Below are 24137 nucleotides of genomic sequence, written 5' to 3'. Positions count from 1 at the left end.
GTTATCATTTTCTCTATTTCTTTAAGACTGATTAATCGAACTTGGTTAAGCTGACTTTTACGCCAAATTAGGAAAATATAGCTAGCTATAAATTAAAAGTTTTATATGAAGCTTAGAAAATTCACAAGTAAGTCCTGTGCAGTCATTTAGTAATCGATTGATAATAAGGCAAATCATTTGCAATTAATCTTGACTGAAATTTTATTTCAGATTAATAATATAAGGTTGTCACCAAAGTTTGTTTGCGGCACACAGTAGCTCTGTATGTGTGTGTGTTTGTGTGTGTGTGTGCTAATTCCATCCTTCAAAATTCAAAATTCATTCTCCTCACAAAGTTACATTATTAACAAATTTAGCATACGTTAGATAACTAGACTAGTTTATCTCAGTGTTAGGCAATCATCTTTATATAATTATTATATAAATATCTGGATAAATGTCTGGCTTCCTAATGGCATTTTAAGTCTCCTTTCAGTCTAAATTCCATACAGTTTAATATACTTTTTAGTATCTACTAATTTCAAATATAAACTAGCGAGAATGATGGAGTCACAAATGGCTTGCATTAAACTACAATGTAAAAGTATCCATTACGCAATTTAGTTGAATCAAACTTTCATATCTTAGTCTGAAATATACACTATGTAGATAAATCAAACTTTCAAAAACTCGGAGCCCTGAGTATACACAATATAGATATATCAAAACCTTGCAAATGGAACAAAAAAGGCACGTCTCTTTTACATGATAACAACAAAGTAATATAGATGAGACATTTCTTTCACCGCAGACATATAACGGTGCCAGAATGGGGGTCTTGTACTCGCCATTAAAATGAATGAGTTAATATAAACAGGAGATACTCATAGTAGTTAATACAAATTACCAGCTTAAAGGAAAGTTAGTATAAATGTGTATAAATTACCAGCTTAAAGGAAAGCTAGTAAAATATATATAAATTACCAGCTTAAAGGAAAGTTAGTATAAATGTGTATAAATTACCCGCTTAAAGGAAAGCTAGTATAAATGTGTATAAATTACCAGCTTAAAAGAAAGCTAGTATAAATGTGTTGGACGTTTTTGAAAAGGAGATATATCGATATAGAAGAAACCACTGATTTTATACACATAGATTACATATATTATTTTCATATCCCTACATTTTGACTTTATTGTTGTTCTTATCTATCCCTCCACTACCAACGTTTGTATACAAAAATGGATGTATAAATCTCTATAAAGATACATTAAATATACGCATACGTATATACTTAAACACAAACATGTACGCGCCTATACATATATGTGTATTTAATGAAGTATAAACTTATTAATTAATGAAGTGACATCATCCATGGAATGGGCACCGGTAGGACCAGATATGTGACTTGGTTACATCTATTGTAGAAAGGGTCTAACAGGTGGGTCGAGCAGGGAAAGCATCACGGTATTTTGCTATGTATACTAAGCATATTCATGCATAAAAACACATAACGTACTATGGATAAAACGGTAAACAGACATAATTGAATATTCAGTTAAAGTAACCTTTGTTATAAAGTTACTAAATATACAGTTATAAATTTATTATTTCAACTAAAATGTAAATAGGTTTGTCACATCATCAGCTGTGTTAAAATGTTTTATTATACCAGGAAGAAAGTCTTTTTTTTTGGCCTGAAAGGAAAAACATATTTCCAAGGGTCTTAATGTTGTTTTTTTATATATATATTAAAAACAAATAATAAAGAGTGGGAAGAAGGATTAAAGTCCTCCAGATGTGAAATGTGCGATACAACCAATTCTCAGACCCGAGTCTCTGTACAATTTCTATGCATTCAGACCACCTCAACTATTTCTGAGAGACTAAAGTATGCCTCAAATATGTGTCGGCGTGGTAATTTAATGAATAATTATACATTGTATTCGCCGAAATTTCTCCACATGAAAAGAGACCGTAACCTGTTTGGACCTTTTGTGTTAATTCTACGGTTGGATTGACTTAGGGATTGATCCGCAGGACTTACATCGAAGTTGCGAATAACTTGAATGAGGCGCGGCAGGGATCTAACGCTGTCCATGAGAAAGTAGCAGTTGTAATTTCAGTGATGTATTCAATAATTTCACATATTAAATCAAACATTATTTCTGATGACATTTCCATTTTAAATTTCTAGTCATTGTATTTTGTCCTTTGTATTACACACGAGTGGCTAAAATTTCAATTTAGATGTCGAGAATTCCTGTTTCACGTGTTGAATCAACAATGGTGGAAATGTCAATGCTGTATGTCGACAAATCCATTTTCTTATGCTCAATCAAATCGTTTGTTTTGAAAGTTCCGTTTAATATGTCGATATCTTAGATTGTATCGGTTGAATTACACCACAGTAGTTGAAAGTTTCATCGTACTTTCCAAGTTGATTAGTTTTAGAAATGCTGGAATACTATGTTGGTATGTGTTAAAAGTTACATTACACGATGCGAATGTCGACTTTAACATTTGCAAATAATATAGCGTGTTAAGATTATCATATTTGCATTCAATGACATTTTAATTACAGTTTGAAAGTTGCAGTTCTCAGGTTAAGAAATATTATGAATGAGCTCGCTGCTGGTCGCCCTAGGGATGGAATCGTGTTATATTAAATCGGAAAGCTATGTATTGTTTCTGACGATGACTGGCAATAAAATGAAATATCTCCTAATAATATCTGCTGTGAAAATTTAATAAATTCAAACGACCTGCGCCACACGTACGGTCTACATTGTCAACGACAGATCGACAGAGGAAAAGGAATGCAAGTCATCATAATTTATGTGCAAAAACGTTATCTCAGCATGTTTTCTAAGTGTTAATATTTTATATAAACCACACTGAGAAAACAAGTACATCACATCAATATTTATTGTCAAAATTATCAACGATACTTTCTTGAAAATGAACATCAGTTCTTTGAAACTGAAAATGGGAATCCCCGTCCCATGAAATGTAAAACATTAATTTTTATCATAATATTTCGTCCTGTACTGTTTGATAATTCCTCATTATAAAGCCATAGAGCAAGGTTTAATGAGCTTCACTAGCGTGCGGAAAAATGTGTAATGATGTGATTGGTTGAAATATTCTTGGTACAAAATGAAAATCAGCTTTAGGCGTTGCTCCGAAATCTCTTCATAATGTTTCCCAGTTTGACACAGTCCATATGGTAGATACTAAGTTCCTGTGTGTTCCTTCATTTCTAATTTTTTTTTCTCAAAAAGAAAACATTAGCCCTTTTGTCTGTTTTTTTTGTTGTTGGGGGAATGCTTTATCGCTGTTTGTGACATTATACAGCAGGGTCCTCCATGTTCACTGGTAATTACTATGCAGTCAATAGACATTCTACATTTGTGGCTGGTTGTTTTGCACTACAATGAGGTGACCAATTATAACAAACCCAGTCTTAATCAAGGGACATAAAGCAGCCGGTAATTTTGAACACGTTCATCTTTCATTAAGTTCAACTATAAATTTCTGGAATTCGGTGGAATCAATTTTTATTGGAAAACAGATTTTTGATCTACACATCATCTTCAACAAAAAAGACACTTAGAGGATTCTCTTCATAACTGTCCTTTAATATTAAGCCTTGTTCCTAATTTGTCTATATAACTGCGACCCAAAGATCACTGACTGGGGCGAGACTGCCTGTTTCTTCTTGGCTATATAACGATTCATCCAAAGTATCAAGAAAACCCTGTTTAAGGCATCTAAGATTTTTTACTCGACAACTAAATTGTTAACGAAAAGTGACACTGATGCACACATCCTATGACAAATATTGAAATTCAAGAAAAAAATAAATAAGTACAGGCTATGTAGCTTCTAACACATTCAGCGCTAAAAGCATTCTCATGACATGGAATGTAGAGATGAGAGTAGGTCCTTCTCACTTTCGCACGCAATACACCTTTTTAGGTCATGCGAATGAAATCGGACTTTGTAAAGTTTATTTCATCGGTGGAAATTTTACATATAAAACGTTTACTTGAAGCTTAGATGATATTTGTCTTCAATTTCTCAGTACAATATAAGAACTTTCCAACAAATAAATGAAGACTTTTACTTTAATTTTTATCTGCCGTTCCAAAGATGAAGCAGGCATGACAATATGGTATATTGGTCTTCGAGTGCAAAATTTTGTCAGTGTCCACCAAAACAGTTTTATGCAATGAACTTTGTTTATCTTAAAAGCATTATTTTAATGGAATCTGTGTATTGAAAACGAAACTAATGAAACTGAAAAATAAACTGGCGCGAACTATGAAGTATGCAAACATATACTGACCCAGTTGTCTATCATAGTTTCCGCAATGTACACGTTTTCTTCTTTTTCTTATGAGAGGATAACATACTACAGTACGTCATTTAAATTTATTATTTAAATTCATCTGCAAATAATTACTTTTAACAACTATAGTATATGTTATCTTTACAGTTTTCAAATGATTGGTCGTCCAAACCTGCAATATTTAATGATTGTTAACTCGTGACATAAGAACATAATACTCTGATGGAGAAACTATTCGTTCACAAACGACAAGTGCAAGATGAGTACTTGAAGCCACTACATGACGTGATTCTTTGATGACATCAATTCTATCACATCGCTGGAAATGCCATGGAATGGTTCGGATATAAAAATGCTCAACTAGGTCGATAGCTCTATTTAATTGGACTAGATCAGACAAAACCTCTGTTAGTCATATCTATAAGATACAACAAACTCAATCACAATATATTGAATAGTTCTGGAGCTCTGCTGGTTTGACAAGGAACTATTTTTTTTTTTGTATGAAAATCCAAAACTGGTAAAACAAAAGTTTTAACTCAGAAACGATGTTGAAAATATAACACAAACTTTCCAAATGGTAAATTTTTTCGGTATAGTGTGCTTCACCTTCATGCAAATCAGTATTATATCTAAAAACATCTGAACCATTGTTACGATTTGCATTTTATGCTCATCTTGCTTGCTAGGAATATGCCAGCCGCTGAAATAATGTTGTAAACATTTCTAAACAGAATGCAGCTGTTAATTGTTTCATAAGCTGCGTTTCGATGACAACTGTTTTAGACCATGTTTGAATCCTTATAAGTGGCAATGATGTTCAGCAAAAATCATACAAACGGAGGAGTACTCACCTGCAATACACGCAGTCATGAAACAAGCAACATTTCCAGCAATCATTGCTCGAACCACAATTTTTGTTAAGTCGGACTTCCGGTTTGGCGCCAGCGCACCAAGTGCCCCAAGCATTATACCAATGGACGAAATATTCGAGAAGCCGCAGAGAGCGTAGGTTGCAATGACCTTTGATCGATCCTAGAGTAAACAGAATGGTAACATATCATTATGACCATAAGTCATATATTAAAATAAGAAATATAATATGTTTAAATATTATTTTAGCTAGAAAAAAGAATAAATTAGGCTCAGTTAGGATTCGATACCCTATCCTAGCCTTTGAAAATGATCCTCTCCATCTTTGCTGAAAGACTGTACTCTCAACAATAGTCACATCCAGCAAATGATTTATCTTTATTTAGGATTGATTGCTGCTGAGGTAGAATATTGCCCAGTCTGTGGCAGGAATATCAGATCTTCACCCAACAATACTGTGGTAAGTGCTTCATAATGGTTTCAATGTGAGTTTGTATTGGAACTATTGTGATCGGAACAACCAACACATGATAAAAAGGTCGTTGCCTTCATGTCAAGACAACGTGCAGGGGATGTTTGTAAACCCGCTTTAATCCAGAGATTCGTCTTCTATGTCTGTGATCCTGGCCCCAAAGGTCAAAAGGTTAAACGACAGTATAACATATAATTTGTCTTCGCTGTATAATTAGATATACAATTCTGTACTGGATCTTTGAAGGCCTTAACAACTTATAAGTTAGAGAAAAACTTTAAGCTAACCTTAAACTATTGATTCGACTGTTATAGTCTTAACAATGATCCCGTTTAGTTTTACCCTTATCATGAACCAAACAATAAACATTTTGTCTCAACAAGAAAGCAACACCGTGTCAAGGCTTTAACATTGTCATTCAATCAGAATCGCTTTATTTACTCCTGAGTGAATTACTTCCAAATGTTGCTAGTGATGTGGTAGTAATAATTGTTGTGTGTTGTTGCAGTTTTAATTTTTATTATTGTCGTTATTTAGGAGTCGCTGTATTAAAGTGTAAGAAGTATAAGAGAAGGAAAGTGGATACAAAGAAGGAGGAGAAGGAGCAACAGCAGCAACAATAAAAACAGCAATAACAATAGTCAAAACACTGCTAACCGTTATAATCCCTCCTACAAGCGTGGCATTTAAATCATGCAGTATTATGTCATCATGTATCACGGACCACAGACCAGTCTTGAGAGTTCCTGTTTCGTTGTTGATATATCGGGTGAAATTAACGGAGTTATCGATGTACTCTCCTAAAACTGGAAAATTTAAATTTTAGACAATCATACACATGAATCAATTTGGAAAATAAACTTCCCATGAATAGTCCTTACGCATTTCACATCCTTGCCATGAGCAAGATATATATTTTTTAATATTGATACAAATTTATAAAGCAATGGTTCTTACAGATTCTTTGAAAGATCCAAAAGCATGCAGAATCATTCAATACATAATTATAAGTTAGGGTCCAACGAAGATAAAATTTTATGAAAAATCATGCACAAAAACATGTGAGCCACAAGTACCACTATGGCGTAAAAGTGCAAATCTAGTAATTGGTAAATAAAGGAAGCCATTTGCAGACCGCAATACAATTTTGTATGATATGAGCTTTGAAAGGTGACCTTTTGTAGTGTGTATTATTTCAACTAGGTGGATTTACATTTGGTGCTTGATATTGATGTCAAAGACGTAACTCAGTTATCTCAAAGATACATTGAAGTCTTGACAATTCTTTGAACATACATGACTCGATACATGTTTACCTGAATAAGCTACGAATTCATTGATGAACGTCTTTATTCCAATTAACTTGGCCACCTTGCGACAGTCATCTGTATCAACTCCCATCAAGAATGACAGAGGCCAGAATATGTAGGAACAAATCAGCTATTTGAAGAATATAATACATTCGATGAGTAAATGTAAAATCTAATATATGAAAATTTCATTATTCTCACTCCTTAATTAAAGCAACGTGATACTTATGGCTATTTGCGTCTGACTGTGTAAGATGTAGTGCAGATTCTTAAATAAAAAGATTGTGCTATATTTCACTATTAGAATCATTAGCTGTATGCAATAAAATTATTATTATTATTATTATTATTATTATTATTATTATTATTATTTCGGTACGTGTTGTGTTAGGTATTAGTAAACATTATGAAGACAATAAATATTACACTGTGTGTTAATTAAGTTACTTTTCTAACTGGAGAATTATAATTCCGAATCTGTAAATTTAATGGAAAAGTAAATAATTCCTCACAAAACTATTTGCATCCAATCCATTCATTTATTCAAATAAGTTTTGGATCACACATTCCATCTATTTACCACCTAAAGCCTAATTCTTCACACAAAAAACATTTCTTAGTTAACATACCGTTCGCTTTGACTTATTGTTGCTCTTTGTGTAAGCAATATGTGTACGTGTTTTTCGATCGTTCTTGCTTTTAATAACTGTGGAATTTACAAATAATACATCGGATTCATTAGAAGTAACATTGATCCAATGGCAATATATAGGAAATAATTTAGGTTAAAAAGGGTTAGTTATCAGGTAATTTTTAATAAACAAGTAAACGACAAAGATATAGAAAGTTTGGTTAGGACTCGCAATGAATTCAGGCTTACCTATCCTATAGTTTCTTCCACACAACGTTAGGCTTTCGCACTGTTTTAATAGATTTGCTGGCAAAATGTCATTGTTTTGAATTTCTCAGTTATGCTGATCAAATAATTCAGACTTCTTGAAGGATATTGCTATCTCTGATTTTATCTTTTATTAACATTGTTTCACTTTTGAAGTATTTACTTGTAAATAAAAAGGCATAGCAATATACAGATTAGTTTTCAATAAGTTGCACTGAACAAATCTTAACAAAATATTTTGCTCTTGCTCCATGTAAGAAAGCCACTTAGCCCGAAATTTTAATCTTATGTATTTTCCATAAAACAATATGTGGCGATCCAGTGAACAAGTAAAAGCTCACCTCAAATGACAGTTCGGGGTTGAACAAGCCAACTCTGTGGCCCAGCCAAGCCAAGGTTGCATTCACAAATCCTAGAATGGCAATGAAAGCAATAAGGTTGACCGCTATGTTGGCCACAAGTTTGATTGACACCGATGCCCCGTTTGAAGCTGCTTCTATAATATTTCTCTCTCCCCTGAAATAATTAAGAATTTTTCAAACGTTTGTAAAAGTATGAAATCAACTGAAATGTAGGTCATCCACACACACGTTATTCTGCAGATTGAATCTGTTTACTGTCAGCTTCTTGTTCTCAATTTAAGTAATTTCGCATATACAATAAGCCTTCTGGTTGTTGTTGTTATGGGGTTTAACGCCATTTTTCAACACACGATAGGCTATGCATGGCGGCCAGTATTAATGGTGGAGGAAGAACCCTGGAAAACCCCGGGAATACCCACCGACCCACGAGAAGCTACTGGCAAGCTTTCTCACATACCCACATTAGCCGAATCCTAGACTCGAACCCACGCAGACAGAGGTGAGATGGCAGTGATCCGTAACGGAGAGCGCTTTAGACCACGCGGCCACTCGGGGCCCCTAAGCTTTTTGGAACAGAGAACCGGTTCAGATATTCCATCTTGAATCTATCAAAAGAAGATTGGGAGATGGGTTCCACTGACAGGTAGCTGACGCAAAAGAACTCCATTTTAAAATATCCCTGTTGTTTAAAGTCGATTGTCTTTTTCATCCCTTGTGTAGTTTTGTCTTCTTAATGACAGCTCCTTACATAAGTCAAATAGCAGTTTTTTGTGTTCGATCTGATCAAAATTGTTTTAGGTAATTGTAACCATAACGTTGTGCTAAAAAGCGTCATTCAAAATGCACAATCATTGAGTTCGAATAAGCTCGCGTATAACTATGTTGTGAATATGAAATTGTCTTAATATAGCTCAAGAACAAGGGAAGAAAAATATCATAAAATTGTGAGAAAAACCGAGAAACGAGCGGAAAATATTATAATAATTGTTATACTGGTTTGGGGTTCAGATATTTACCGATTTCTAGTCAAAAGAACGACATATTTAACAGTTAGACAGCTCGATTGTTTTCATTCCGCTCGGTACAACTTTATATCATTCAGACGATAATTGTATGCGTATTAATAACATACAATTGAGTTTGTGTTGTAAAAAATCAGGGGATGAATGTGAATATCTTTCACACCCATTGAAGACTTAAAATGCCATTCACACTATCAGACATTCACCAGGATCGATTAAAGGAGAACGAATTTCCTTAGTTTTTTATCTTTGTTCAGATTTTATACTTTTCAATAATAACGAAAAAATAATTATCTGATCCAGGTCAATGTCCAAAATATATAAAACATGACATTCATTTTAAAAAAGCATGATCATACCTGAAAAAAGTCGAAACTGCATTTGTGAAAGACATGAAGGTTTAATGCAAATTGAAGGAAACATATACATGTATAATTCAGCAAATCAACAATTAAATAGTAAGCGAAAGAGAACAAGATACAGAAAGAGAAAAAGTGGAGGCATTTCACAATTTACTTTCACTATAGTCCATTTCATATACCTGAGCTTTCATGATGTCTCGGCCTATGATTCTAAGAACTACAATTGTATAGTAACGTGGTTATATTTCTAAAAAAACCAGGAATATTGCAGAGTTTATTTCTTTATATAGTTAGAACCCACTTTCAATAATATAATAAATCTAGCGTTACACAAGGAGTGAGACGAAAGACAAAAGAGCTGGGATCTTTGAATATTAAAAAAGGGGCAATAGAAGTAAGTGAGTTTCAAAACCCTCGAAAGAGCAACTTTGCGAAACTGGAGCCAGTAAAACATCTTTGAAGTAATTACATATTTTGGAAATGTATGCACTAACCTTTTTTACAATACTATATCGCAAGCTTTACTGACATCAAGGATGGTTAAACATTTTCATTCATTCGAATCAAGAAAAGTACATATTTAATAATAATGTTCAATCAGTTGATGAGTTGTTCTTGGCCAGGGAGAAAATATGACTGGTATTTATATATCAAGTCGTTTTGATGCAAAACATTATTGAAATGTCGAAATATAATCCTTCCATTACATTGACCATACATCTCAATACAGAAATTGGTCGATAGTTACATGATAGTTTTGTCCATTGTCTTCTAGATAAGCATGATGTGCGTGAGTATCCACTTCGTAAGGAACACACGGGGTTCAACTGATTTGTTAAATCAAATTTTGAAATACAAAACTACCAGTTTACGACGTGAGGTCAATATAGGATATTGTATCAGCTATTTGCTATGTATAGCGATGTTGGAGAGAAAACGTTTTGATTTTACCTTCGAAATGCGACAACTGTTTAATTTTTCACTGTGTAACAGAGCAAAACGGAGAATTCAGCAGCTCGTACTATTCCCGATTACTATGTACTAAGTTTCAGGATCGGTCGTTACGTGTAGGTGGCGGCAATGAATTTGATGTCTTTGAAGATTGTACCTGTTGTCTCATACGTTTCCAATACTTTAAAGCATTTTATGACTTCAATAAAGCCAAAGTATGATTACGTTGAAAAATAAATTATCTCCATAGTTTGTACTGGTAACTGTATTTCCTTGAATCTTATATTTTGACGGTAGCTTAGTTTCTTTGTTCTGAAGGCTTTAGTCCTCAGTCTGTCTCATTTTGTTTAAAAGGTCCGAGTCCACATCCTGTATATTTCAGTTCAAAGGCCTGTATTTGTATATTTGTATAATATGCCAAAATACAAATAGTTCATACCAAGGTCACAAAAGTTTCAAAACTTTGAGATTTTTTGTCAAATATCCTGAATATCCTTTAAATATTTATTATGATATTGACAGATGCAAGAACATTTCAGATCAGTCACGAAGTTGATACAGATACATTTTATAAATTGTGCATGATGTTAGTACGATAACACTGGGGTAAAAGTCTGTCTTTTGCTTAAAAAGAAAATTGTACGCATTCAAGCCACGATCTTCGTCGCAAAATGGTCTACGGCTCTGCGTTAATGATATTCAAACATAGGTGGTCCTAAGATACAAGAACATATTGTAATTCGAAATAACTTTGATTTAGCGGAAAAGGTCATTACGTCTTTTCCATGTTGTAAACATCCTCCGCTCTACTTTTGGATTTTTTTGTTTCCGGGTAGAAGAGCTTGGACATTGCGAGTGCAGCTGGTGCTGACATAACGGAGGCTGACAGCAAGTGATTGGCTGGTACCTTTAATAATAATAATAATAATAATAATAATATTAATAATAATAATAATAATAATAATATTAATAAAGAGAAGGACAAGAAGTAATAGTAATATCAGTAATAAAATGAATCAAAATATGAAGTACGATGCTCACTTGAATCACAAAAAATTAAAGAAATAGCCAGTAACATTTGATTTGCAGAAAATCAGGCAAACCGACAAATCCGGTTTTAAGACAACGTTGCAAAGCTAGCTAAAATTTAAAAAACCGAATTCATTCTGCATTATGTGGTAGACCTCACCCCGGAAATTAGACCACTTTTTCATGTCTCATGAATAATTGCACGAGATAGGCTTCATAATATTTTCTTTCGACAATTATTAAAAACTGAGGAAATTAGTTTTACGCAGATGATATAAACAGAAAGTTACGAACTACTTGGAATAAGAAGAATTTTAAAAGTAATCATCTTTTGCAGAAACGTGATTCTAGAAAGCTGAAAAGCTCTCCTTCATGCACAAAATAGATTAATTAACGAAGTGAAATAATTTCAAAATTCAAAACTTTATTATCTCCTTGCGACTTGTCGACTTCTTGTTCGCATTAAAAGCTATGCCAATAAAACCGTTTCAAAAGGTGTTCTTGAAAAAAGACTTCCAAGAAGAATCTTAAATACTTACATCCATAAGTATATAGGCAGCCATGACCGATCCGGCTATGGTGGCAAATCCGCCCGTTAGAACGGCGTGAAGTTCAGAATTCGTCATATCGTTTAGGAAGGGTCGAATCATCAAAGGCGCTTCACTCTGTTGGACCAAAACATGGTAACGATGTGTGATTTGCTTAACACCTTTAATGTTCTTGATATCACTGCACTATTTTTGTCAATATTCTTCTTTTGCGACAAAGCCATATATTTCTTGTTAAAATAGGGGTCTCTTGCTGGAATGGAAGTTCGTCTTCCAGAAATACCGCCATGTGACGCAATGTAATTTTGGCATAGTTTTGCATGCCTCTTTCGGATAGTATATTACAATTTCCCTGGGTTCATAATCTTGTGTATTATAACAACAATACTTCTACATGACTTTATCAGGACTTATATTAGTACTGTCGTTTCATAAAATAACCTGAATTTAAACAACAAATGTAATATCAATTATTTGATCATAATGGATAAGTAAATGAATATTAAAACAACTAAAAAATCTCAACAAAACCTTTTCACAACTGTTTTGCACAAATCATAAGCATCACCTTAGGATGCATAGTTATATGTTTCTTATCTGTGTCCATTTTAACACAGAGAATGTTAGAATTTCATATCAAGGTTCAGTAGTTTGCTTTCCACAAATACTAATCACACGGAAATTAAGACTGACTGATAATTTGACTCACTTGTCCAATAAAAATGTTCCCTGCTGCATTAAGAGATTCCGCAGGTGATGTTTCCATGACCCATGCCATAAAACGCGCGAGATTCCTAATGACAAGCTGCATCACTCCTAGATAGTACAACACGGACATTATGCTGCTGAAAAAAATGATGACCGGCAAAACCTGCAAAATAAATCATTATTGATTGTTGTTAAATTTTTATCTTTATTTGTTAGGTATGTCTATATTTAAGCCTTGATATAGTGGTTAGATTTTGACTGATCAGGTGTCTGTTGAAAGAAGACAAACAGTTCTTTATATATAACGTCATTAATAAGATGTTTCGCCCATGGCGTTATGCAAAGTAAACGTTTCGCACACGTCCTGAGAATACTCATTGGCAAGATGTTGGAAGGCTAGAAGATCTCCAGGCAGGATTCCGAAAAATCAAGAGAGCCAATCAAAAGATATTTTTCAATCGCATACTCGCATAATCACATAGCTGAGTTCTCTGTTAGATATATCCACCTCGCGAAGTCGAAAATTCCACGTACATATTATACGCATGTTTTTATCTTCTGGTGTGAGTCTTTAATCATGTGTAGGTCATGTGCAATTTGTGGTACTCGGTATGAAACGTTAACCACGTGTACGTCATACGCATATTGGGAAAATATACTACTCCAAACATAGGTGTAATATTTGGTTTTCTTACTGTATTCTAAGTACTTTTAAAAACTTGCGAAATTCGTAGCTTTTAGATCATTTAGCATTATTGAGCATATTTGCATAAACAATGAGAAGAGCGAGTGTTAGGTCGTGATCAAGTACAAGAGCATTCAATGGAAAGGAAACCTGATGCAAAGGCCATGCCGTCCAATTGGATTTTTTAAAAGTCCTTTGACAGAGTACTCTTTCAAGTCGTGTGTGTGTGTGTGTTGACGAAATTTCAGATCTATGGGACTAGGAACGATACATTAAGCTAGATCGAGGGGTTTCTCTCCGACCGTAGACCAAAAGTTGTTGTCATCAACATCAAGTCCACCTCACACCAGTCCTATTAAGCGTCACGCTAGGTACATTTTTGTATAATCTCAAATTCCTGGCATAAATGAATGACCTGCCAAAGTGTACAATCATCTACAGCTGGGTTCTTTGTGGACGATGGCATCTTGTACAAAATCATCTTTTCCACCAAGGACTGTACTACCATTCAGAAAAACCGCGATAATTTTCATGAGTGGAGTTGTAGAATTGATGTCAATTACACCATCCATTGACATCACCAGAAAAAGCCAACACAAGACATCTTTCTTAAATTGTAACACAAGACACAACACTCCACATGCTAAGGAACAAGCATACAAAACTATTTTACATAATACTTGATCATACCTCTACTTGTACAGAATGTGACATCAACAACACTGAAGCAGTCCAGGCATGCATTTGTTAAACATGGCAACACACGGATTAGCAGTGTAACATTAATGTTCAGAGACCTGTGATGGTAGAGAATCATAAAAGAATGGATAAGGATCAGTGACCATAATATATCAAATTAAACAAGTCGTAGTGCACAGTATGAAACACCTTCAGTTCCAATAAAAACATCATCTGTCTACAGCAACATATTCAGAGGTATTTAAACCTCACACATGTCCACCCTCAGTTACGATTATACTCCTTCCTGAGGGACGCAATAAAGGATGAGGGTGATGATGCATAAGTATACCGTTTATATAAATGTATGAGGATATGCTTATGCATACCTAAATGTATGCATAGACTAAAAAGATATTCATGCATATGTATGTATGTATGTATGTATGTATGTGCATGCATGCATGTATGTGTATGTGTATGTATGTATGTACGTACGCACGCCCGCACGCACGCATGCATGCATGCATGTGTGTATGTATGCATGTATGTGTGTGTATGTATGTATGTACGTACGCATCCTTGCGTATGTATGTATGTATGTAGTATGTATGTATGCATGTGTCTGTATGTATGTATGTATGTATGTATGTATGATAGATAGATAGATAGATAGATAGATAGATAGATAGAATGCTTGTTTGCTTGAATAGTGTCGAATTAACGTGAACAAACCTTAAAGGCAAAGAAGTGATGCTCGTATGTATCCTTTCCGAACAGGAACTCAGATCCCTTATCTGTGTGTGCCAGGAACTCCTGTACCCTATCACCTAGCCATTTGAAGATGCGGTATCCCACATCCCAGCGCAGGATCATTAGGGCGAATATAAACTGTAGAGCTAAACCCCAGAACACAGGCCGCCAGTTAACCTGCGAGGTTACATTATAAAATTAATTTTTACATGTGCCAGACCTGTTCCACCGGTTACTATGGTTGTAATTTCAAAGCTTCAAAATACATTTTTATACAGCCTGAAGGTTCAAGCCTCGTCGAGGAGTGTGATGTAGTGATATCAGCCAGTCTCCGATATAAACATTGCTCATGCCTATTGAACTCAGTTTCCTCTGCCTGGATGCGCTTTTGCTCAGAGAAAAATAAGCTTTTGTTAATTCGTACTTAATTGATTTGATTTAGGCCTGAATAAACAACATGATTGTATAATGCTTAAGTTTGCGAGAATTTATTTTAAAAAATTTAATCTCTCGACTTTAGGATTTACCTTTATTCTTGTTCGGTCGATTCTTGAACTTACCATATCGCGTATACTCTCAAAAGTAAGACTTTAACAATTAGAAAGCAATCGTGAGTTTGGACAAAACCTTTCCCATGATATCCGCATCATATATCAATTAACAAAGAAACAAGATCTTGCAAATAGCAAGTTTTCGAACATTACCACAGACATCTCTTGTAATTTACTTTGGATTTGCAAGACATTACAAGTGTACACACTAACAGGAGAAAACAAACAGCAATTTGTCCTCATTTGTGACCTTTATCCTTTCTTTCATTCCTGCGTTAGTCAGTCCTTGTTCCTCTATATTTCAAATATGATTTGTAATAAACAATTAATTTGTGACTGAACTTAAATGCATTAAACCATTGGCAATAGTTATAATGTTAAATGTATGCAAGACCATTGAAAATACAATCTGTAAAAGTTGGCAAAGAATGAAACCTATGGAATACACTAATTACGATTAAGGAAAAATAACTCGCTTAGTTATGCCCATTAATTGAAACTCTCTCTACAGGTTTGTCTCCCTTCCATATTGCAAATTTCAGCATGTTAATCGACACTTTTAATAGGTATTCCCTCTCTTTAAGATGCACAATTTGAAGGCAATCAAGATTTTATTGATGAATGGATCATTTATCACACTATTATGTTTTCCCTAAACTTCTTTAATTACTATTCGAAGATGAGCAGGTCTTAAAATATGCAATCTTTAAACCTGTAAAAAGACCATTTCTCTTTTACTTTCCTGTTATTTAGGAACCAGAGCTCGTAAATGGAGTTATTTACTACAAATCACATAATGTCTTCCATGCATGTATTACTCACCCGTGACGGATGTTTGGAGAATGTGGTACTCACCCGTGACGGATGTTTGGAGAAGATGTAGAAAACCAGAACGTAGAACGCTATTCCAGCTGCAGAAATTAGGTTCCTTGGCGATTTGATGGCAATGGCGACAATTACATAAATGACCATGAAGAGGGACAGAGCGATGACGATTATCCGGTGAGTCCTATTTAGCGGGAAAATTGATAGTCTGAATCCATGTTTAACTGAGCATATAATCAACACGGAAAGAAATAAACTTTTCCAGACATCCTAACATGACATTGGATGAAAATTCATATGTAATTAAAATTGAACAAAAAACACAAGGACAAAAGTAAATGGAAGAAAAAGCAAGTTGGTTCTGAAATAATATCTAGTTAGTCTCATCGTCAGCTTTTCAAAGCGACACAAATTCGTCTTCTAAAACTGCGAAATCCGTCTCCTTCTCCCACCGACACAAAAAAATGTGTACATCGAAAGCGCGTATAACGTTTCATTATAATTTTCCGAGATATGATTGCATTTGCACTTTGAATTTCTTTGTGTCACACCTATACAAAGTAAATACTCTATATTTTATTTTTTGGATATTCGCAGACAAACATGGGTGCCAAACATTGTCAGCTAATATGATTGAAGGTTTTTTGTATCAATAATGGTATCAGTATGATCAGGAAATTTACAAAGCGCGTAATCTGACTTTAAAAACTATGAAAATATAAAACTGAAATTTCGATCTAAAATAGTTTAAATAATCCAGAGAGAGATGGGTTGCGGTGGGGTTTAACAAAATCAAATATAGCATTATTGCTGTGCAACTTTCATTAAAAGAGGTATTTTGATTTTAGATGCAATTTCAGAATAACTTGTCACCCAATTTATAAAATACATTTCTCACGTGCTACTTAAATTTTAAGAATATTATAAATATTGTCTTTTCTAAAACAGATTTTACACCTCTGATAATAAAGGGGAAACCATCAACAAATTAACCTACCAGATGCCAACTTTATCCGCCTTTTGCCCTTCACAACTGCATAAAACCGGAATTGTGCAATACTTCATGATGAGTTGGTAGGTAACAAATATAGTCGCAAGAATCGTCACAACCAGCAGACGGATCGACCCTTCCTCACCAAACTCATAGTACATGGCATATCCGAAATAGGCAAAATAAGCCACAGTTAACAGAATGTACACCATAGTCCATATCACTGTTCTCCGGCCCTTGTAGAAATCGTGTAAACCAGTCTGGAAGATGTCCATGTATACTGCGAAACCGGTAATCTCAATCTCTTCTTCTTCGCTATCTTCCGGTATAGGTCTGTTTTCACCATTGATCTGCAAAATTTTGATTTAGGCGGGTTAAATTACCTAATTGTGTGTAGGTAATCACTATCTCAATTCTGAACGGGAGAGAACTTATTTGGAATTCATAAATCAAATTTGAGCAAAATCAGACTTGTACTCGAAATTCAGTCTGTGAGCTTCGTATTTCCACCAGATTTCACAAAACAAAATTATATCAAATTATGCAGTACTGTTTTACTAGAAAATTTTGAACCTCTAAATTGTAGCAAATAATCACCGGGTTTATCTCCATAGCTTCATTCATGAAAATAGTAATAATTAATTTAGACAGATACGTCAATTGTTTGTTTGACAATTGATTAACCGAATGATCATTTACTGGCTGATGTGCTTCAAAACTAATTCATTTTCAAAACTAGCTACTTCAATATTCCTCAAAGATGGGCTCCTTACACCAACCGCAGTCCCCAGAAAATTCTCCCCACCTTTCACTCGTAGAAAAAGACCATGCACGTATAATCGAACGTAGACATTACCTCAAATATAAATGTAACCCATACGCAGGGTGTTGGGGTGTGGGGTATGGGTGAGGTGGTGGTGAAACATAATAGAAGTTTGGATGTTTAGATCCTCAAAAAAATTATGCAATCGTGAGTTACAGTAATTTACAAATTCCATTGCTTATCAATGTACTAGCCATTTCCTATTGTTTAGTGTTATTTTTTCACACACCAATACATGTAAAGACATATGTTCTATTTTTCAACCTTACCGATGGGTTAAAACTTAGAGCATAATACGTCATAAACCCAACGGATCAATTACACTTCAGTTCATCCGAACTCCGTTGTCCACTTCGAGTCTTAAAATGACACCTATTGATATACCGCCATGCTTGAGAAAAGCACACTAAGCAGGCGACATGTACAGGACTACTATCATGTAGGAATCCCCGTTTCCAGATCCATACCCCCCGAAACAGCAAATGTAACCAGAACAACTTGGAACGGAATGGATTAATACAATCCTTCCAGGAAAAGTCTTCAAAAGAGCGAGAAGTTAGTTTTTAGTGCTTTCGGAGGGATTTAGGTACCGTAAATAATGAGTGAATTAAATTTGGGGTTATTCCTGGGAAGCTTTTAAATTCCACGAAGAAATTACATATGCCTCCGTAACTGTCGAGAAAGAAATGTAACATACCCCATTTTTAAAATGTAAAAATCCGCGTTAATTAGATGCTTACGTGCAAAAATTGTCAAAGAAAATAACATTAACGTATTTATTCAGTTCACGTTTTATAGGGGAAGTTGATACATACTGAGAGTATGAATGTAATATTTCAGGTATTATCCTTTGAACAGAAATTGTATCGGAAACAAGTAGCTTATTTACATGAATACAAACAGGTTTGAGATTTCAACACAATTTATAGGTTAATTTTGCAAGTTTCACCACTGCCAAGCGGATAAATTTTGCTGAAAAGAACAGAAGTAAAGGCTAATTAATGAAAGTAAACATCTGACAACAAACAGGTGGCATATATGAATGCCACGATTGCTACAATTTTACAGAGTGACATTACATGCTACGGTGATACGCATAACATCACTGGTCAATGTTTATACACATAATATCACTGGTCAATGTTTATACACATAATATCACTGGTCAATGTTTATACACATACTATCACTGGTCAATGTTTATACACATAACATCACTGGTCAGTGTTTATACACACAATATCACTGGTCAATGTTTATACACATAACATCACTGGTCAATGTTTATACACATAACATCACTGGTCAATGTTTATACGCATAACATCACTGGTCAATGTTTATACACATAACATCACTGGTCAATGTTTATACACATAATATCACTGGTCAATGTTTATACGCATAACATCACTGGTCAATATTTATACACATAATATCACTGGTCAATGTTTATACATCTAACATCACTGGTCAATGTTTATACGCATAACATCACTGGTCAATGTTTATACACATAATATCACTGGTCAATGTTTATACACATAACATCACTGGTCAGTGGTTATAAGCATAACATCACTGGTCAAGGTTTATACGCATAACATCACTGGTCAATGTTTATACGCATAACATCACGGGTCAATGTTTATACGCATAACACCAGTGGTCAATGTTTACACGCATAACACCAGTGGTTAATGTTTATACGCATAACATCAATTGTCAATGATTATCCACATAACAATACTAGTCAATGTTTATACACATAACAACACTGGTCAATGTTTACCATCAGAGCAGCAATATGAAAAATTCGGAAATGTGAGAACATTTAGATACATGAATATTAATATTTTTAGGACAGAATATATATAGATACAGTCGAATAATGGATACGATAAATATCATGTAGTGACCAAACATTAAAAAGAGATTAATCAGTACATCATTTTCAAGCATAAGCAATTTCCAGTTCGACAAATAGCATAAAGTTTATGATAATTTGCATACATTATTAAAGTAATTAATTAGGCAAGATTTTGAAGAATTTTACAATTAATGGTGGCAAATAAGTTTAGTAATTTTGCGATCAGGGATTTCTGCAATGGAACGGTTGTAGAAATTATTTCTTTCTTTGTGAATTTTAGACAAATGACCAAATAATGAAATTCATCCCAGATGTAATTTTTATCACAATAATTAAATCTTATTTCCTTATTTCTCAATGACCGATTTCAAGTGCGAGTCAATGATTGGAGATCCTAAACGTTATGAATGGTAAATGCTGTGTAAAAGTAATAAGTAGTTTTCTATATTGACATCTTGTTTCCAAAAATGGTTACATTACCCCTCCAAGGACAAAGTTACCGAATATTGACATGGTTTTAGACAAGAGCCTTTGAAGTGTTAAGTATATTTAATTAATTGTTTGTTTGTTATATTTGTTTTTATTCCATTACATGTCATTGTAATATAATATTGTTTACTGGACTTTTTTCAGAATTGAGTTCTGTTTGACTTGATTGATTTTTTAAAAACAATTTATTTCATTGATGTAAATACTTAATAATGTAAACATTGCATCTTGTTGCTGACCTTAATATCAGTGACATTTTTGGTAAACACTATTTTAAGTTTTTCATTCTTTCTCAGAGTAAAAATCATTAAGTTGTGTCAAGATGATACCTGGACTACGTGACGTAAATTCATAAACAAGCTTCTATTTTTTCCAGAAGGATGAACTCTTGATCCCTATCCGGGAAAAAGTTTTGCGTTTTATTTAGTCTTATAACTTATGTTATGATCAAAATTCTATCAGTCGTGCTTTAACATCTAACACGCTAACTTGTATTATGTTGTGACCAGTGTGAGCTGAACTTTTATTTTCTTCAAATTATTTGAATTCAAGTGAATACTTTCTCTTGAAATATAAATGTAATCTAATAATTCTTGGACAAAGACATTTACCGAAATTTGTATGGAATTCAAAATCTGAAATAATATTTTATGTGATTCAACAAGAGACTGTTCACACATCAGTACAACGCTGGATATTACATACACCATCGCCTTCCATCTTGAATGTTATCGGGATTTGAACTAAAATTCACTTAGAACTTTTCGTTGATAGAACTTGTGTTTTTTTAATTCTTGGATTATTTTTGTTTTAATTCGTAAAACCATAAATTCATTTTTCTCATTTTCCACTTTGTATTCCAGGGAGATAAATTATTTGTTAAATTTTACAAAGCTTGCTGTCTTTAAGCTTTTCTGTTACTTATTTTAAGAGACTAGACTCGTAACAGAAAATTGGGGTGCTCATCTTTGGGATGCGAATTTTGCTAAAATATTTCAGAAAACTTTGTTTTTAAAATTTAAATTTCCCTAGTTTCGGAATTTTAAATCCAAAGTATTATTTTGCATTTTAGAAATCTTTAGTGAAATCAGAAAGCTTTTACAATGTCATCAAAAGTTAAGATCTTTGTTTCAAATCTTACCCAGGAACATTTAAACTGTTTGAAGAAAAGAAATGAATTGAAAAAATTGCCAGAAAATATGAGCTATCTGCGGCAAAAGCTTCTTTAACGAAGCAAGAAATAAAATATATTTTGGTCCAGTATTTGGTGAAAAGAATGTTTCTGACAAATGTGCTTTTGGTTCAATCAGTAAGTCTGTATCAGAATCTAACATTAAAGTAAAATAATTAAAATTAAAATACAAGATGGAATTAGACTTAAGAAGGTCTTGAAATTCAGAGAGAAGGAGAAACGGATGAAAATGCTTTTACAAGCGGAGAAAGAGAAAGAAAGACAACTGCAGTTACAGAAAGAACAAATACAGTTACATAAAAAAATTATGCAGTTACAGAAAGAAGAAAAGCAAATTCTTATTGGAGAAAGAAGAGAGAGATGTATGCAAATGCAAACGTAGAAAGAGAAAGAAGAGTGGGAATATCAATTTAGAATAAGAGAAATAGACCTGGCAAGTGAAATGCACGTTCTCAATTCACATACAAATTAAAGTTTTGATGTTACTAAAAATATTAGGTTAGTGTCCCCTTTTAGAGAAAAGGAAGTAGACAAATATTTTCCTTAGTTTGAAAAATTGCTGCAAATTTGAAATGGACTCAATTATTACAGTGTGCACTTGTTGGCATAGCCCGAGACATCTATGCTTCCCTATCAGTACTGCAAAATGCTATTATCTGGTGAAGGAATGTATTTTAAAGGGTTATGAGTTAGCTTTAAGATTATCTGCAAAAAATTCAGGAACTATAAAAAAGAAGCTGGACAAAAATTGTTGAATTTGCAAGAGAAAAAGAGCAGTTATTTGATAGGTGGTGCTTAGCCAAGAAAGTTGACCAAGAACATGAATATCTAAGACAACTTGTATTACTTGAAGAACTGTGTCCATAGTGACATTCAGACTTATCCTGATGAGCATAAGATCGAAACCTTAGAAAATGCTGCTGGTACTGCTGACGAGTATTCCTTAGCTCATCGAGTTTCTTTTGTAAGCAAGTCTTCCACTCAGATGTCTTCTGGTAGAAAAGTATTTCAGCCTAAAACAGGCCCTTCTAAATTTCAATTTGGCAGAACTTTTAGAAATCAAGCTTTTAATAAGAATGATCAGAAATCCTTATCTATTCCAACGTGCACCTATTGTAAGAAGAAAGGGCACGTTAATTTGATTGTCACAAATTGAAACATAAGCAACAGAATAAAGACAGACCTATTCCAAATACTCTTATTTCTAAGAGGTCAATGCCACGGTCATGTATTGAAAGCAATACATGTCTTGGGTCTAATAAACCCCTGACTGATTATATTATATTAGATATGAATGGTTCTATATCACTCATAAGTGATTCAGCATATCCATCCCTATTGTAAAGGACACAGGAGATTTTCAGTCTTTTATTATCACTTACTTTGCCTTTTTCTGAGGAGACTTCTTCTAATAAGAGTGCTCTTATTCAGAGAGTAGAGTGCGGCTTTGTTAATGTTCCTCTCCATTGTGTAAATTTGTAATCAGACTTAGTCTCAGGACCCGTGACAGTCGAAACAGTGTAATCTTTACCCGTTGAGGGCATACATTTATTACTAGGCAACGACCTAGCTGGAGATGAGCATGGTTAATACACTTGTAAATGACAAGCCATGTTTTGGATTAGAAAGTCGATCTTATTGAAAAAGATTTCTCAGATTTATACCCAGCTTGTGCACTTACTAGAGCTTTGTCAAAGAAAGCTCTTGAGAATGAAGTTGATCAGGAAAGTATTCCTTTAGCTGACACATGTATTGGTCAGGCTTTTGATGAGGTCAATTTCACTCCTTGTTTGGATCAATCAAAGGGTACTGATTGCTCACAGTGATCCTCTTGTAACTACTCGTTCTCTTTATTCTAATTAGGGTGACAAACGACAATCACTTGTCGTTCAACAGAAAATAGATCCTGGGATCTTTTGTTTATTTCAAAGGGCCATTAGAGAAACTGAAGCCACTGAAGTTCCTGATTGTTATTTCATTAAAAATGGGATTTTTTTATGTCAGAAAAGGGAAACCTCCCGAGGTACCTGCTAGTGACGAGTGGTCAGTGAACTATCAAATTGCAGTTCCAAAAACCTTACAGACAGGAAATACTGACTCTGGCCCATGAAACTCCTTTGGCTGGTAATTTAGGGATTAATAAGACTTATCACAAGATCTTGAATCAATTCTATTGGCCAAAATTAAAACTGATGTTTGTAAATACTACAGATCTTGTCATACTTGTCAAATGGTAGGAAAACCAAATCAGAAGATACCTAAGGCTCATCTGCAACCTATTCCTGCATTTGGCGAACCATTTTGCAGAATAATGGTAGAGTGTGTTGGTCACATGCCTAAGACCAAGTCAGGTAACCAATACTTGTTCACCATACTGTCTTTGTCAACAAGATTTCCAGAAGCAACTCTTT

General features: G+C 34.1%; 1 protein-coding gene across 4 annotated transcripts in view; it reads right to left on the bottom strand.

Moving 5' to 3' along the window:
• Nucleotides 1-24137, bottom strand: part of LOC149779427 (solute carrier family 28 member 3-like) — a 135482-nt gene that overhangs the window by 1904 nt on the left and 109441 nt on the right. For all 4 annotated transcript variants that reach the window (XM_089940085.1, XM_089940086.1, XM_089940087.1 and 1 more), the window contains 10 exons: nucleotides 17359-17702; nucleotides 16392-16545; nucleotides 14968-15162; nucleotides 12871-13032; nucleotides 12153-12278; nucleotides 11361-11491; nucleotides 8229-8403; nucleotides 6996-7119; nucleotides 6337-6485; nucleotides 5189-5369 (listed from right to left, as the gene is read on the bottom strand). In XM_089940085.1, coding sequence (XP_089796211.1) covers nucleotides 5189-5369; nucleotides 6337-6485; nucleotides 6996-7119; nucleotides 8229-8403; nucleotides 11361-11491; nucleotides 12153-12278; nucleotides 12871-13032; nucleotides 14968-15162; nucleotides 16392-16545; nucleotides 17359-17702 — 1741 coding nt within the window. The remainder of the gene's footprint in view (nucleotides 1-5188; nucleotides 5370-6336; nucleotides 6486-6995; nucleotides 7120-8228; nucleotides 8404-11360; nucleotides 11492-12152; nucleotides 12279-12870; nucleotides 13033-14967; nucleotides 15163-16391; nucleotides 16546-17358; nucleotides 17703-24137) is intronic.

Source organism: Sinohyriopsis cumingii, chromosome 17, assembly GCF_028554795.1.
Source record: "Sinohyriopsis cumingii isolate HCF-2022 chromosome 17, ASM2855479v2, whole genome shotgun sequence".
NCBI classification, from domain to species: Eukaryota; Metazoa; Mollusca; class Bivalvia; order Unionida; family Unionidae; genus Sinohyriopsis; species Sinohyriopsis cumingii.
The sequence above is the reverse complement of the archived record's forward strand: the minus strand, read 5'-3'. Positions and strand labels throughout refer to the sequence as shown.